The sequence below is a fragment of the Syngnathoides biaculeatus genome, chromosome 10 (genome assembly GCF_019802595.1).
Source record: "Syngnathoides biaculeatus isolate LvHL_M chromosome 10, ASM1980259v1, whole genome shotgun sequence".
NCBI lineage: Eukaryota > Metazoa > Chordata > Actinopteri > Syngnathiformes > Syngnathidae > Syngnathoides > Syngnathoides biaculeatus.
In genome coordinates this window covers 18,497,285-18,514,606 of record NC_084649.1, presented here as the reverse complement: position 1 = coordinate 18,514,606, position 17,322 = coordinate 18,497,285, and the positions used below count along the sequence as shown (strand labels likewise).

Here is a 17,322-nt window from a genome sequence, read left to right as displayed (position 1 = left end):
GCACATTATTTCAAATAAGAATTGTTATGAATTGTTATCTGTATGTGCCCTGTGGTTGGCTGGTGACCAGAACACACAGTGTGCCCCGCCTCCCACCCAAAGTCTGCTGGGACAGGCTCCAGCTCACCCCACGGCCCCCTAAAGGCAAGATGGAGATTAATGTATCCTGAGAAGTGAAAGATAATAAAAAAATGCTCCCTTACAATGCTAACAAAGGAGAAAAGACAACAATATGTAAGAAAATTTAATGGGTTATTTCTTGGCCTATGCCCATAAAGTTCCGTAGAAATTGCTCAGCCATTGTTTTCTTTGCTTTTCCATCCATTTTTTCATTTGGCAAGCGAGTTCCTGATTCATCAGGCAAACTTTTTAATTATTTTTTTGCCTCCTTGTGTGGGCTACTCCTTTAACGACGTAGTTACTTAAATTGAGAAAGTTGAACATAAATTTCCTGTATCACCTGTAGCTCATACTTTTTCACCGGTAATACAGCTCATTTTGCATCATTGTGAGAGATATTTCCAATATGTTGCCCATCCCTGGCAGAAAAAAATACCCAAAAATGTTGAGAAACCACGCAATTATGTAAAATACCTCTCTGATAGTCAAATCTGAGAATTATCCGTTTTTCCATTTTTTTTATATCCAGTATTCAAACTTACTAGATTGTGCAAGCGCACCCAATGTTGTGGTGTAATCGCTCACAGACGTTAGAGCGCAAGGAATATACAGTTGCAGGATTTCAGTGATTTAGTACTCTGTCATTAACCACGTTCGTAGCAAATTTTCTCAACCAAACAATCTCCTCATAGACTTTGACACTGAGGAGATTAAAAGCTAAATTAACACCAGGCTGCTTGTTCTGCTGCATCCGGATACACACACACATATATATATATATATATATATATATATATATATATATATATATATATATATATATACACACACGTTTCTAACGTGCACATCAGGATGGTGAACAATGGACCTTTCCGACTGGCATCTTCAGCTCGGACCCCCTTGCGACAGTTGCCATCTCCCACAATCTTCCAAAATGGCGATTGAAGAGAAGAGGTTTGAAGTTGATTCTCTGTCGCATATTCCAGATAATATTGCGGTATGTTTTTTTGCCAAATGCGTCGGACTTGTCCAAGAGAGTTCTACAGAGAGGTTTCAACTATTTCACACAAGTACACAGAATTAAGATTTTGGATGGAGCATGACACAATGTCAGAGTTACAGCGGAACGTTGGCGATCGATGACGCCTCACATACTTCATATTGAAATCCACAGGATCAAATACTGGAATCATACTGCGCATGTAAAGCAGGGTGAATACTTTTTACGAGGAAAAATCACGAGTAATATCATTGTAGTCTTTATAAGTGAGTGGGTGTATTCATTTGACTTGGCTCGTAATTGAACCCAGTGCTCTGTCTTAGAAGTCTGATGTGATGCAAATAGACAACTAGACATTTCTCTTGCATGACATGGCGCATTTCCGTATCACTAACCCCGACACTTCGGCATAGAACATGACACACTTCATTCGGCAGCCCAGTGATACGCTAAAAAAGTAAAAGTTGTTCTCCTGCAAAAAAAACACTGATAATAATTCAATCAAACTCAGAGAAGATACTTCTCCCTCCCTCACTTACCTTCGAACATACAGCTATTTGTTGATATTGTTCACGTTGTACGTTCAGTCTTCCGCTAGCCTTAATCCATCGTAGACACTTCGTCAACTGTGTTTTAGGCCTTGGAAAATGAATCAACCGGGCCCCTTGTAACCTAGCAGGATATCTTTCATCAGAATTGCACATTTCCCAAGTGCATTTGAGGATGATTTTGTTCATAACATAGCACGCGACCGATAACCAGCATTGCTTGTGGGACATGACGACAAGAGGGGCGTGTCCAGCCAGGGGTTAAGACAATGCCGCTATCTGATTGGCTATTATTGTACGAGTGATTGACAGGTCGGAAAGGTCCATTATTAGGAATGGCAGAATTTATCGACGACATTGATAGGAAGAAAACCTGCAGAGCATCGGGGACTGTGACACTGCATACACGTACAATGGACGTGCCGAGCGTAGTTTCAGGTCTCCCACCGATACGTCAGATCTCTTTACGCTGTCTGACACAATGCAAGTTGACAATGTAAGCTGTTAATTTTTATAATTTGCCCTGAGAAGAGCCCCCTCCCCTTTCACCACCAACAACAGCAAAAAAAAAAAAAAAAAAAAAACGTACTCCCTGATGTTTCTGTGTTACAAGCAAGACTTAGCGTGCACCTCACTGACAGGCTCTCTTCTGAACCGTGTGCTTCCTTCTATGCCGTTGGCTGGATAGACGCTGACAGAGCTCAGAAACACGGCATGGATGAGTTTATCTCGGCTAACCCGTGTAGCTTTGACCACGCCTCGCTTTTCGAGATGGTGCAACGGCTCACCTTGGACCACAGGCTCAACGACACCTTCTGCTGTTTGGTGAGCTCCTCGCCTTCCGCTTGGGGGTCGCGACGGGGGTCGCTGACTGCCGTTTTGTTCCGCGCAGGGATGGTTCAGCCCGGGCCAGGTCTTCGTCCTGGACGAATACTGCGCCAGGAACGGCGTCCGAGGTTGCCACAGGCATCTGTGTTACCTGCGCGACCTGCTGGAGAGGGCGGAGAGCGGCGCCATTATCGACCCCACTCTTCTGCACTACAGCTTTGCGTTTTGTGCCTCCCACGTGCACGGGAACAGGTGTGCACGAGCCTCTGCTTTTCCCTCTTCCATTGTTTTTCAGGCATACAGCTTGCTAAATGAAATTAGTGGCTACTAGAATAAGAGGGAACAAAGAAAAAAATCATTACATCACTTATTTAATTTCTTTGCCCATCTGTTATTGTTTGATTCTTTTTTATGTGTTTTATTCTCCTTGTTTTATTTTAATGTTGCCCTTCAATTTTGATTTATGCATTGGCTCTATTGACAGTACTGTAATGTGTTTTGTTTGTGGGCTATTTTGAGACATTTGCAGTGTGAAAACATCCTTTTTGTAGTCCAAATCCTAAAGCAAGCTTCTTTCACTAAAAGCCCCCTCCCCCCCCAATTTCTCCACCCCTGTCGACCACCTTACATTAACTGAAATAATGAAAAAAATTTCCAATAAATATAATGACACTTTCCTCAATAATAAATATATTAAAACCCATTCGTGGGCAGCGTCCCATTTTTGGGACATCATGATTTTCACGCATTATATCCTTCAGTATGTCAAAATATTTAAATGTTTTAATCTAAAGCCATAATTTGGTATCAGGAGAGGATAACTCATCAGTCAAAGTTAGCACGGGAGTTATTTCCCTTTCCTTCCTGGCCCAACATGGCTGCCTCAAGTACAGTAAGAGAAGAAATAGAGAAAGTGTCAGTATGCAACCAAGTTTGTCTTCAAAATGCTAAGCCGTCGGTAATATTAATGCGTAAGTGTCGTTCTAGGATAAGAATTAATGAATAAACATATCTCTAGTATGTACCACTTCACAGAACTGATAACATACCCATCCCAGTTTTGGGACGCTGCCCGCGAGAGGGTACATCTTTTTTGCCCTTAACCATAAACAAAAAAGAAGTGTTATTTCCTTAATTTGTTTAATTTTCCTTTAACTAACCACAGAATTACCATTTAAACTGCCCACAAAAAAAAAAACACATTACAGTTCCATAAATATAGTCGCTGTATTTGCTTGAACTTTGTGTCGTTAACCATTTGCATATCTCCACGTGTTTCCTTGTTTTTCTTTGTGTTCTTTTCTTTCTGTCCTCTGTTGACGTAGTTTCTTACTGTCCATATTATTCATCCTCCCATGCGTCCATTAAAGTCAGAGAGGGCCGCAGTTACTGGGGGCCGATGGGCTACGAGGCCCTAACGAGCCCACAGAGCTCCCAAATGGCAAACCCCGACACTGGCTCGAAACGAGCGCACCTCATATTCAAGTTTAGAAAGAGAAAGGATTCCAAAGTCTCTCAAGAGCACTACAGGTGAGAGACATTGTCGTCAGAGGGGGATGGAGTAGCCAAAAGTCATACTCGAGTAGAGGAGTACTGTCATTCACTTCCTGTCACTCTAACCTGAAGTGAACTCTCAGTTTGGCGGGTGAACAACTTAGAGCTGCGACGTGATTTATACACCTTTGTTTGCTGCTTTTTTGCCCTTCCTCATATGTGTTTGTGTGATCGTCGCAGGCCAGACGGGCTGAGCACCGTTAAAGTGGACGAGAAGGAGCGATTTGAGGACATCAAAGAGCGGTTGCGCGTCATCCTGGAAAGCCAGATTGTAAATTTCAGGTGATCGGCGCATTAATCCGCACACGTTGCACTTGACTGCACTTTTAAAATCAATATGGTGAAACTGTCTCTCCTCATTCCCTCCATGTAGATATTGTTTCCCCTTTGGCCGTCCAGAAGGTGCACTGAAGGCCACTTTATCTTTGCTGGAGAGGGTTTGTACATATTTGAACTACATAATTATGTGTTCTACTTACCGGCTACAGCATTAGATACAGACGACCAGCAAAATAATGCTTTACTAAGCCCATTCGTCAGTGATTCTGTTAGTACTCGTGCCACGCAGGCTCCCTCCAGTGGTTTGTGAAAGAATCACCATTGATGTGCATTCAGTTGTATTTAACTTTTAAGATTAAAACATTTGCATTTAATCTGTAAGCGTTAACTGTTTTTCAACAAATGTCAGGGTCAAATGTATTTACAATTTATGTATAATTCATTTTCAATTATTAATTGTATAAGGCTTGTTTAATTAGCACAGTATTACTTTTCAAACTGTGCATAATTTGAAAATGGCTTACAAAAATACCTTTTTTAGTCTTGTAGGAATAAAAATTGTCTCGCTTTTTGATGAGACCCCATATCTATTAGTCTATTTTATTTTAATGTTGAGTTGATTTAAATTTGCACATTTGATTAATGAAATAACTCGTCCTCATTATTTATAATTAATATAATATGAATTGACAAACCACAGAAAAAATGCAAATGTAAAATTGTTTTCATATTTCCAATGACCTATTGACCAAAAATATGTAGAGATAAAGTTAATTAAAAAAAATAATAAGTGCATTCTTTTAAATTAACCAATTTTAGGGAAAAAAAATACACATTGATGCAGTTTTTAAATGTTCAGTGGCGCAAGCCGTACGTGGCCCCTGGGCCACGCTTTGCCAAGCCCCGCATTAAATAATGTAAGTGCACGTCATAACATGCTCTGTGAGCGTGTTTGTGGTCATTACACCGTCTGAATAGACAACACCAGGTCACGTGCGTTTCTTGAACTTTGCCCCTCAGGTCCTGATGAAGGACATTGTGACACCTGTCCCTCCAGAAGAAGTGAAAGGCGTCATCCGCAGATGTTTGGAGCAGGCTGCGAACCTCAACTACCAACGGATTAAAGACTACGCGAAAATTGAAGGTAATCAAAAGGGACTGAGGGAATAGGAGGGGAAATGTACCAAGAATGGGACCTTAACTGAAGTCCTTGCTTTTGTTGACACGTCGAATTCAAATGGCCGGAGAGTCCTGGTCTGTGTTTCATAGTGACCTAATTCCTATCTTGTATATGGCATAATGTTATCACTAAGCTTGATGCATATTGCTCACTGAAAAATTGGAATACATAAAAATTGACTTGCTATTTTTTTTAACGTTAGAGGTTCCACACTTGAACTAAGCTGATCCAACATCTCTAATCGGTTTTATGTCTAACTGAGGCCACACAATTATATTTTGCAAATTAATTGTATATTTTAAGTAAACAAAAATAAGAAAGTTATGATCAACATTGATGTATTATTTTTTTTCTGTATTTTTTTTAAACTAAGGACGTGGACATGAAATCTTAACCCCGCATTAAAATATAATTGTTGGATCAACTTAATATTTTCTTGGAAATCTTTTGAAAATGTTTTTAAAAATGATAGTGTTGTTTCTGTCTTTCGTGACTGTTGAATCAACTAAAATTGCATGTGTGGAAACAGATTTGGGGCTACAGAATATATGAACGTTTATCCACTACTTTTGCACCAAAACGTAAACATTTTTGTTGCTTTGTGGTCTTTCTGGACTAAACAAAGTGCAATGAGCACAAAGCCTGCTCGGCACCGGTTAATGTGAACGAGACAAGACAGCCTCGAGACTCCGCTTGTCTCCACGTCCTCTTTCCTCGGTATATCCTTTCATCCCAGATGTTGTCTCTCACTCTCTGTCTCTCAGTGCAATAACTCCCTCCTTTGTTCCAGGGCTGCTTTAGCTCTGTGCTGTTCCGTAGCTCAAGTTGCCCTTTGTGTAGAGGTGTGTGTGAGTAAAAATGCATTCAACTCCCCCACCCCCGAAACGCCCCGCAATCGGTCTATATACTGATCTGTCCTTGTCGTGACTCCCTGACAATGTGGACTCGGCGGTCCCCTCTGAGTCACGGGTCCCAGAGGGATCGCGCAGTCGTAGCCTCGACACCCCCACCCCCCACCGCCTTGAGATACCAGCAGCTCTCCTGTCACCTCTGTCTCTCGCTATCCTCCCTGTCGCCTGCGCTTACGTCTCCTCTCCCACGCAGTTGCTTTTACACTCGATCGGGTGACGTGCGGCCAAGTGGCTTTCGGAGCAAAGGGATGCTGGGATTGATCGGCGACAAGCCAGCATCCGCCACCTGGCATGTGCTTTGAGACGTCATCTCGATTCACTTGCGGGTGCTTTGCTTGGCATAAGGCCACACTGACGGTGACGTGGCGGCGGGGCGAGTTGGGCGCGAAGAGGCATCAGAACCAATCATGTCGCAATCAATTCGTGGGTATAGTGATTGACATGGAGCTCGCTTAATGACTGCATGAAGAGCGATTGGCAAGCCTACAGTTGATCCGTACCGTAGAAGTGGAAGAATAAATACTGACTAAAAACTGATCTAAATTGGCAATGGAATCTTTTGTCCGATGGGCAGCTGGGGGATCACGTGGTTAACACGTCCACCTCACCAAGTCTCGTCTCCCATAGCTTGCGTTGATTTTCTTTGGGTGCTCCGGCATCCTCCTGGATGCCATAAACATGCATGTTAGCTTTACTGAAGATTCTAAATTGGCCTCGAGCGAGAATATAAATGTTTTTCTATATGTGCCCCTCGCTTGTCTGGCGACCAGTCCAAAGTGTATGACAACTTACGTCCGAATACAGCTGTGATAGGCTCAAGCTTTTCAGTAGTGGACTAATGGAAGAGACTCAGGTCATGTTAGCACTACAAGACAGGTGTCAAAGTCAAGGCCCGGGGGCCAGATCCGGCCCGCTGCATGATTTTATGTGGTCCGTGGAGGCAAATCATGTGTATCAACTTCCATGATTTTATTTTTTTTTTTGTTCAAATCTGTACCCAAATTTCAAATTGTCCTGTCACAAATGATGACGTTGAGATATTACAAGCATTTTTGTGTAACCGAACAACAATAGATGGAAAAACCCATTACATTTTAATATTCTGATTCCAAAACTAGTTCATAAATTTCATGTGTAAATATGATGGTTTCACAGGTATAACAGCCCTCTGATTGAAACCGCAAGTACAATGTGGCCCGTGACAAAAAATGAGTCTGACACCCCAGCACTAGAAGAACAATAGAAGTATAACTGTGTGACTGTCCCTAAATAGTTTTCACTCACTCACTGTGCTTCAATTTAAAAAATTAATTTGTACTTTTTCAATAAGTAATCCTGATTTTACCAGTCTTCCTTTTAAAGCGTCTGTACTTCTTCTCGAGTAGAAAGTGTGAGTTCTTTTGCCGCAGCGTTGGTAACAAGCAGCCTGCAGAATAGGAGCCCACAGTGCTCGGCTTGCCCTGCCCGCCGGCAGCCCCTCGCTACGCCACTGCACACTGATGCTGTTTTATGCCTCGGAAAGAACTGCTCAGCGTGCTGAAAAGATATTAAGGAGACAGCCTTACTATCTTGTTTCAGCTGACCTCCCGCTGTCCTCGTGAGGCTTCTCCTTTTTTTTTTCTTAACAATTACCCCGAGAACATTTGACTCGCGGTCTCACCCGGACAGCCGTCCTTCCATCAGCTTCCCACCTCCGGCATTCCCTCCTCTGACCCCAGCCTCTTGCATGCACCGATCCTTTTTTTTTTGTAGGAAAAAAGAGGGAAATGTTTGAGCACCCTGTCTTCTGCTTGGCGTCTCAAGTGATGGATTTAACCATCCGTGAGTACCTTCATCCAAAACCCTCCTCTCACCTCATCAACTGCACAGCCTCCCTTCTCTCTGCCATGCTTGTTGTTGTATTTTAATTCTGTGTGCCTTTATGTGTGAGACTGAATGTCCAAAGAAGCAGTCGGAACGTCCGAGCCGCACCACAGAATCAGCCGGGGTCCATTTTATTCTTTAATTCGAACCATCTGCTTGGGGTGGACATGAATGAGCAGCCTGGCGTGTGAGCTTCTTTCTTTTGGTTTCAATGCACATTCCTTTTGACTTGAATGCATTTTTACATTGCTCACATTGATATCTCCTCCAGTCATGTGGTCTGGTCATGTGTCAGTGATGTGCCGTGCCTAACAGGTAGGCTTGGGACAGCCGGGGTAGTCTCAATGGTGTCCGGTTGAAGCGCTTTAAACGTCCGTTTGTCCTAACTTGACCTTTCGCCAGTCGCTCAGTGTGTCCTGTCTGATCCTGCCAGATGTCTGTACGTCTTACAAAGCTTTTGTCCGTTTGTTAACAAGCATCTTCATTCACAGGTTACGTTACGTTACAGGGTCTTTCTTTCGGTTACGTCTTTGTGACATGTTGTTGCCTAGACCTTCACTTGCTGGAGCCGAACCTCTCGCATCATCAGACGGTGATGAAGAGCATCTTTAAACACCCCCCCCCCCTCCCAACTTCTGTTAGTGTGTAACGAAGCTTCAAATTCGCTCTAATGCTAAACATGTCTTTATCTTCTCTCTCCCTGTTTTCGGGCTCAAGTTGAGAAAGGTCAAAAGGATCAGAAGGATCCAGGTGAACTCATGTTTAGCTTCTGGTGTAGACACACACACACACACACACACACACACAATACAAGCATACACATGCAGGTATATTTACAAATAATACACACAACGGTCTACATGACATAGAGCTCGTGCACGTGACATCATCATTTTCCCGGCGCCATATTGCCGGTCAAAAAGAGCTGCTCGACAGTGTGGGGGACGGTGAACCGGAGGAGAATATACACAATGCCCGAGACTTGTTGTGCTGTTGGTTGTTACAACAGACGAGACAGATATTGAAAGAGGTCATTCTATAGAATACCAGCTGAATAGACCACAAAAGATCGATGGATTTCGGCAATTAAACGTGAGGGATTGGGGCCTAACCAAATACACACGACTGTGTAGCGATACCGATACCGATTCTCAATCTCAAATTCCCAAGAAGTATTTATAATGCCAAGTTGGTTAATTTGAGAACAATGCGTAAAAAAAAAAAAAAAAAAAGACAGGGAGTCGTCTCCGACATACACGGAAGCGTGTTGCGGCCACATGTTAAACTTTGGTAATCCTCTCCCCGGGAGATGTTTTTTTTTTTTTTAAATGCATTCTTCTCAAATGAGTCCAATGTGTATTTAAAAAAAGAAAATACACCGTCGGCCACACTGAGGTTTACGTAGGTTAACGTGAGACTACAAGGCATCCACACGGGGGCTGAAACCCATCCCAGCGGTTTATTTTCTTTTTTTAAATACATATTGGACTCATTTGAGAACAATGCATATTTGAAATGAACGTCTGTCACGGAGAGGTTTACCAAAGTTTAAGGTGTGGCCACAACATGCTTCGTGGACAGAAGAGCCAACTCACTGTCTTATTTTTTTTTCCAATCATAGTTAATGAATGCGGGTTTGTGTAAAACCAGGGTTCATTTATTTAAATATTGGTATTTGAAAAAATCTGAGTGGCTCCATCACGATGTGAGATTTATTCTTGATTGAGAACAGATCCAGCAACAAAATATTTGTACGCGTCCAGATTTTTCAAACTCTTACGTGTAAATCTCAATGACTTACTCGCCAGATCCATGTGTAGATCCAGTTGTCCAAGACAAGCGGAAGCGGGCTAACGGTCCACTTTCTTATTGGCGAAAACATCGACTTTGGCATTAAATATGGGTCCTCTATGCCAAGTGTCTCTCATTTTTCCACGTACCTTATTTTATTATCACCTTCTAAATGTTTAACTGTATCGGACAAAACTCGCGTCGTGCTATAAGAGGTATTTTCGCGTCGTCTCCAACCGGCGTAGCATTGAGGAATGCTCCGTTACACCGTCAATATGGCCAGTCACGTGATGTAGGTGCACGAGCTCTATACGCACCTAAATACAGGACCAATCAAAGTGTAAACACACACATAAACTATCTATAATAAATGCCATACATCTATTAACTTGTACATATATACATTACATGTTCTCAAGCCTTCAAATACATACTTTATACAGTATACTCTATAATACACACAAACTATCTGAATGCATGCCCAGAGTGATTAATTTATATGTAGCACATCTTCCATAAAGTATATTAGACAAACTGTTAATATACTATATGCATGATGATAAAAGCATCTTTTTTTATGGAATGAACACTCAAACTTCTCCTTGCCTAACCAATTCAGATTTAAATTATATCTAATTTTACTGGAACGAGTGCAGTACATACAACAAATAACAACGAAAGCGGAGTACTGCAGCGACATCATCAGTGTTGAAGCTGGGAAGTATTATCAAAAATCACCAAATTGTTTTCCTTGACTTAGGCAGGATTATTTCCGGTGTAACCACAGCAACAAATAAAAAGACAATTTGAAGCGGCAAACGTCTTAGGGATAGGTTTTACGTGTTAAATTCCAATCAAGGAATGCATTAATTAAACGATTGATGATAAAACTGTATCTTGGCCCTTAATTAGACATTCTTCCGCTCTCTGTATGTCATTTAAATTCCATTTAAGATGTTGCCATTCAAAATGACGTGCATCATTCCGCTGTTTGACTGTCATGACATTTTCCTGTACAGCAATGAATAAGGACATACCTAATTTGGATCTGTAGGGAAAATATAGACTAACTGGAAAAAAATGAGAAAATACTTTCACCGGAGTACTGGTGTAAAAAAAAAAAAAAAAAAAAATATATATATATAATATATATATATATATATATATTACACAGAAATTTAAATGGCGAAAGTCAAGTCATACCAATGTTTAATTTTTCTCTTTTCTCGACTAATTAGACGATGCAGCTTCAAACGCAGATGCTTATTCAATGCAACTGTGTACATTTTTTTTTATGTCACATTTGCACTTCCATCTTTGTGTCAACTTCACATGTGCCTGACACCTCGTCAATGTCACGTGTTGCTCTCTGTCCTGCGGCGTTACATACATTTGAAAGCTATTTGGAATAAATATCACAGTACAAGCGCTTAGTTTATTATCCTAAAAAAAAAATCACTTTTGTCACAGAACCTCCATACTCCCTCCCCCTTATGCCTTGGCATCCTGTTTTGTGCTTGGCTAACCCACCCCCTTCCGGTGCCTTCGTCTTTTTTGTCTCAGAGAATGTAGGCCGCTTAGTCACACCTGCCAAAAGGCTGGAGGAAACCATTCGCCTGGCGGAGTTAGTCATTGAGGTCCTCCAGCAGAACCAAGAGCACCACGCTGAGGTGGGTGATCAACCGTTCTTCCTCCGAGCACACATGCTGCTTATCTTCCTGAGCGGGGGTCTTGGGTGTACCAGCAGTCTGCTATAAATACAACTGCTTCCATCTACGGGATGTACTGCTAAAAATAATAATTAAAAAAAAAAACAACAACAACAACACATGCATGAAATAAAAATAAACTAAGAGAGTGCAGACTGACTCCAGCAGAAGCTGAGCCAGGGGTGTCCAAAGTCTGTCCCGAGGGCCGTTTGCGTACCACCGCACGTTTTTATTGGCCTCTCGCATATTCTGAAACTTGAATATAACCTGACATGGATCAAAAGGTTGCGAGAAAAAGTTAACATACTGAAAGACAGGAGACTTTTGTTTTCTTGAGTTAAAAAGTAAGACTAACAAATGTCAAATTTAAATGTTGTCTTTGTTTTTATTTACTTGATAGATTTCGGTGTAGCAAGATCAGAGGGTTTTTCATTGGAAAAAGTTGTTACAAGCTTTTGCAATGTTTTCTCGTAGAAATATTGTGACTGTGCTTTGGGACCTTTTTGACAGACAGACAGATGAGAAGTAAGAAATACAAGAGTAACATCTGGGGGGGAACCCAAGGGAAATTCTCAATCTAATCCAAGCAGAAAGAAAAAGTGAGAGATTTAAAGTGTTCATGGCAAGCAGTAGATAAAAGCAAAAGGTATAACTATAAAATAAAATGAGAAATGATGCTGCAGCAAGTAGCCATACAACTAGTGGAAAAAGGAAGTGTTACTGTATACCGGGAGTCCTCGTGTTAAGACGGTCTCGACCTAAGACGTTTCGCCTTTAGAACGCCCGTCTCCCGTCTGCCATTTTGTCTGACTAATGCTTGTCCGCGTTTGTATCTTTGCATTTTTTGCCCTCCTTTTTTGACATTATCGCTCCAAAGAAGAAAACTGTGTCTTTTAGCATTGCTTCTGTAGCCAAAAGAAAATCCATTACCATGGAAACGAAGCTCAAGATCATTAAAAGATTGGAGACCGCCAAGAATTCAGTCGGTCGACCGTGGTGACAATTATTAAAGACAAAGCCCGTATTTTGTGAAGGGTTCCGTTCCTGTCGAACACGATGATCACAAAACAAGGTTCTTTGATACTTGTCGAGATGGAGAGGACTGAGGACCAGGTTCCTAAGCACAGCCTCCCCTTCTTCTTCTCCGTCCACCTCTCAGCAGTAATGCTAAGTACATCATCTCGTTTATTTCAATGTATCTGTTTTTTTTGATCTAAAGTATGTTGATGTAAATTCTGACTTTAATGGTGGAATCCGACTTAAGCCGAAATTCGAGTTAAGTCGCTACTGTAGGAGCGGATCTCAGTCGTAGACCGAGGACTCCCTGCATTTAAAAAAAATGCTTTTTTTTTTTAGCTTATTGCATGAACACAGTGTGAACTGGCCCGCCTTGTTTTTCCATTTTTCTGTCTGTGGCCCTCAGTGGGAAAACTTTGGACATTCCTGATCCAGCTAAAGAATCTATTATGCATCTATTTCTGTGTGTTACAGGGGTCAGAAAGAGTTTTTTCAAAAAAAAATTCCCATTTTTTGACACTTCTGCAAGCTCTTAGTATTCACAAAAAGAAGGTTGCTTCACTGCCAACAGATGCAATAAGAAAAAGATTTGATGATCCAGTGTGGTCCATACCAATATGCAGATCTAGCAGATTTATTGTATCTCTCTGAATATGCTTGACAGGCGGCAGTCACAAGTTCTGCAGATCAATCGGTACAGTATTTTGATTTTTTTTTTTTACCCCCCCTCCACCCCTCGTCTCTTTTCTTCCGTCCCTGTCACGCACAAACCCAACCCACCAACCCTTCCCCACCGCCCCTTATGTATGGCATGTGTGCCAATATGGCAAGAAGCACCTTCTCTGTAGCTGAAGCTGTCGCTCGCGACGGGCGGGCTCGGTAATTTAAGCGAATAAGAGGAGCTTGCACAAACATGACTGTGATCATCACGCATGTTCATCGTTCGGGCCGTGAAGAGGTTTTCTTGCTCACCCAACAGCATGCTGAGCCGGTATGAACGAGTATGCTCCATGTAAACCTCCGACTTTGATCCACCGTAAATGTGTTCCTCCTCCTCCATCCGACAATTAATGTCCACTCTTGTCCAAGCATTAATCCCCTCTAAGCTCCTCCTTCTCCATCATCCCCCCCCCCCCACGCTGTCAAGTTCACACACACACACACACACACACACAAAGCCTCAAAAGTACAATCTTTTTCTATCTTACTCTGTTTTCACTGTGATTGATGCCTGACCATGCAGGGAAAAGAGGTATGTAATAACACCGAATGAGTCATGTGCATGTCCGCTCTGGACTGATTGCATTGACTGAGCTCACTGTAGAACGGCTGGTACCGTTATAGACTCCTGAACCATAGTACCGAAGGTCCGGTGGGGCTGAACTGCCCGCCCGCCTTTTAGTTTTTGCCACTTTTTTGGAAACGCCAGTCCCCCTGCACTTTTTTTCTCCTTGAATGTGGTGGAGAAGAGCTCTGTTTTAGTCCTCGGCGGTGGGTAAGTGGACAGGTAAGTAGGCCCGCCAAATGTAGCGGGCGAGCCACAGCGGAACGCGACAAAGCGATACAGGACACGTTGGAAAGATTTCGAGGCATCTGAGAAGCCCGAACGGGAGACGCCGTACGCCCGAGTCAAAGAGCCGAGGACGACGACATGCATGTAATGAGCGGCATTCACACGGAGCGGGGCTGCGGGGATTTGTTTGTGGCTGATGTGAATGGCGGCACAGCTCATCCCTTCCCAGCTTGGCAGCAAGGCATGCAGGGAAGCGGCACGTCTGCATGAGAAAAACCTCCGAACCCGCAAGAGACCGTCACCAGTGGAGGGACGCAGCAACATGCATCCTGCTTACCAAAATGCAACAAACACACGTACGGTTAATAAGCATGTTGATTTTACAAGCATGGAGCATCTCACTCGCACCCTATCCTACTGAGAGCTGTTCCTATTGTTTTGCCCCGTTATGACTAACGCCTCTCAGTAAGATTCGGTCCTGCAGTGCAATTCTACACCACTGCAGAGTACAGCCACAATAACGCAGTTTCTCACCTATTCATAATTTTTTGGGGATCTTATTCTCAGGTATTTATTGAAAAACTCACCTGTTTACTTGTTGCTGTGCTCAGGCTAAAGCCCCGTCTAATTTAAACGTATTGCATTGGCGCCATCTTGTGGCGTATTGGTGCCAAGGAACTACACAGCAAAGAAAGCTCCTCATTGAAGGCCTTCCTTATTGATACCTAGTGAATGGACAACACAATTTATTTTTTTCCACTACAGCACCATCTGCTGCATCTGGTTGGGCATTGACTAAATATAATAGTTTAACTGTAGTATGAAATAAACTTGTCTTTTAACATACGCTAAAAAACATATAGAAGAATGGATTTGGGGGGTAAAATAGACTATGTAACTTGGACTAATGACCCCCAGCTAAACTTTGCTACCTGGCTTGTGTCTCAACCGTGATGCATCGCTTCAACATATTGTAGTTATTACAGGTATTACATTCAGGGCTTTGATACCATCTTGCAGAATGTTAGCATATTATATTAAGAACAAAAAAAGTTAATTTACTGAATTCCTGAGGATGTATTCAAAGGTGAAAATACAAACATGTGAATTAGCGAATAGCAATCTGTGATTTGCCAGGGATTCGCTGTGCACCCATTTCAAAATTGCCTCTGTACTCATCCTGTGGTACAGTGAAGAAAATAAGTATTTTAACACCCTGTTATATTGCAAGTTCTCTCACTTAGAAATCATGGAGGGGTCTGAAATTTTTTTAATCGAAAGAGAAAAATCCAGAAATCACAATAAATGATTTTTTTTAACGATTTATTTGTGTGATACGGCTGCAAATAAGTATTTGAACACCTGAAAAAAAACAATGTTAATATTTGCAACACTAGCCTTTGTTTGCAATTACAGAGGTCCAACGTTTCCTGTAGTTGTTCACCAGGTTTGGACACACTGCAGGAGGGATTTTGGCCCCTTTCCTCCACACAGATCTTCTCTAGATCAGACAGGGTTTCTGGGCTGTCGCTGAGAAACACAGGAGTTTCAGCAACCTCCAATGATTTTCTATTGGGTTTAGATCTGGAAACTGGCTACGCCACGCCAGAACCTTGATATGCTTCATACGGAGCCACTCCTTGGTTTTCCCGGCTGTGTGCTTCAGGTCATTGTCTTGTTGAGAGACCCAGCCACGACTCATCTTCAATGCTCTGACTGAGGGAAAAAGGTTGTTCCCCAAAATCTCACAATACATGGGTGCAGTCATCCTCTCCTTAATATAGTGCAGTTGTCCTGTCCCGTCCTGTGAAAACACCCCCTAAAACTTGATGGCAAACTTAAGACGGGCCTTGACACGTGCTGGTTTAAGCAGGGGAACCTTCCGTGCCATGCGTCATTTCAAACCATGACGTCTTAGTGTATTACCACCACTCACCTTGGACACGGTGGTCCCAGCTCTTTTCATGTCATTGACCAAGTCCTGTCGTGTAGTCCTGGGCTGATTCCTCACCTTTCTAGGGATCATTGAGACCCCACGAGGTGATATCTTGCATGGGGCTCCACTCCGATTGGGATTGACCGTCATGTTTAGCTTCCTCTGAAAATTTCAGATTCCTTTATGATTTCTAAGTGGGAGAACTTGCAGTATAGCTGGGTGTTCAAATACTTATTTTCTTCAGTGTATTTTTTTTTAGTTCATTTCAACATGCCTGTGTCAATAAACGGGCACTCATCGATCATCCAAGATGTGTTCATTTGATATTAAATCTAAAGAATGTTCTCTGAACACGTTGGACAGGATCCAGAAGGTTTGCTTCATCACGAGCAGTGTGCCCCGATTCCCTCGCTCCTTTGCCCTCCCTCCTCGAGTCCTGTTTCACCCGCTTCCCTTTTTCGCTCTGGCTCTCCACAGGCATTCGCGTGGTGGACTGACCTGATGGTGGAGCATGCCGAAAACTTCTTGGCCCTGTACGCCGTCGACATGGACGCCGCTCTGGAGATCCAGTCGCCCGAGAGCTGGGACAGTTTCCCCCTCTTCCAGCTTCTCAACGATTTCCTCCGGACAGACTGTAAGACATTTTTTGCGTTGTTTCGTTTACGTTTTTCTTTTGTTTCGATTCAAACTCTATTGTCCAGGAAAGGTCAATAGGTAGGTTTCTCATCATCTCCTCAGACTAGAGCTGTCCTCTTTGGGCGCTTCTCAGGCCGGCTAAGACAACCTGCACAGCCAAGTTGCGATCGCTGTCCTGTCTTGTCTTGGAGGAACGAGAATATCCACAGGCACCCTTCGGAAATGCACGCTCAGTTTTCCGACTGAATGTCTTCCTCCTTGTCCTTCTCTGCGTAGATCATCTGTGCAATGGAAAATTCCACAAGCACCTTCAGGATCTGTACGCTCCCCTGGTGGTTAGATATGTGGACCTGATGGAGTCCTCCATCGCGCAGTCAATTCACAAGGGCTTTGAGCGGGAGTCCTGGGAACCTGTAAAGTAAGGAGCCTCTGTCTTT

General features: G+C 42.7%; 1 protein-coding gene across 6 annotated transcripts in view; it reads left to right on the top strand.

The window, feature by feature from the left end:
• Positions 1-17,322, top strand: part of cadpsb (Ca2+-dependent activator protein for secretion b) — a 98,934-nt gene that overhangs the window by 66,296 nt on the left and 15,316 nt on the right. For 2 of the 6 annotated variants that reach the window (XM_061833469.1, XM_061833466.1), the window contains exons 13-22: positions 2,357-2,493; positions 2,561-2,748; positions 3,871-4,026; positions 4,231-4,332; positions 4,424-4,487; positions 5,350-5,473; positions 11,638-11,744; positions 13,465-13,494; positions 16,727-16,883; positions 17,162-17,303. In XM_061833469.1, coding sequence (XP_061689453.1) covers positions 2,357-2,493; positions 2,561-2,748; positions 3,871-4,026; positions 4,231-4,332; positions 4,424-4,487; positions 5,350-5,473; positions 11,638-11,744; positions 13,465-13,494; positions 16,727-16,883; positions 17,162-17,303 — 1,207 coding nt within the window. The remainder of the gene's footprint in view (positions 1-2,356; positions 2,494-2,560; positions 2,749-3,870; positions 4,027-4,230; positions 4,333-4,423; positions 4,488-5,349; positions 5,474-11,637; positions 11,745-13,464; positions 13,495-16,726; positions 16,884-17,161; positions 17,304-17,322) is intronic. The other 4 variants (XM_061833470.1, XM_061833467.1, XM_061833468.1 and 1 more) reach the window with 3 other exon arrangements.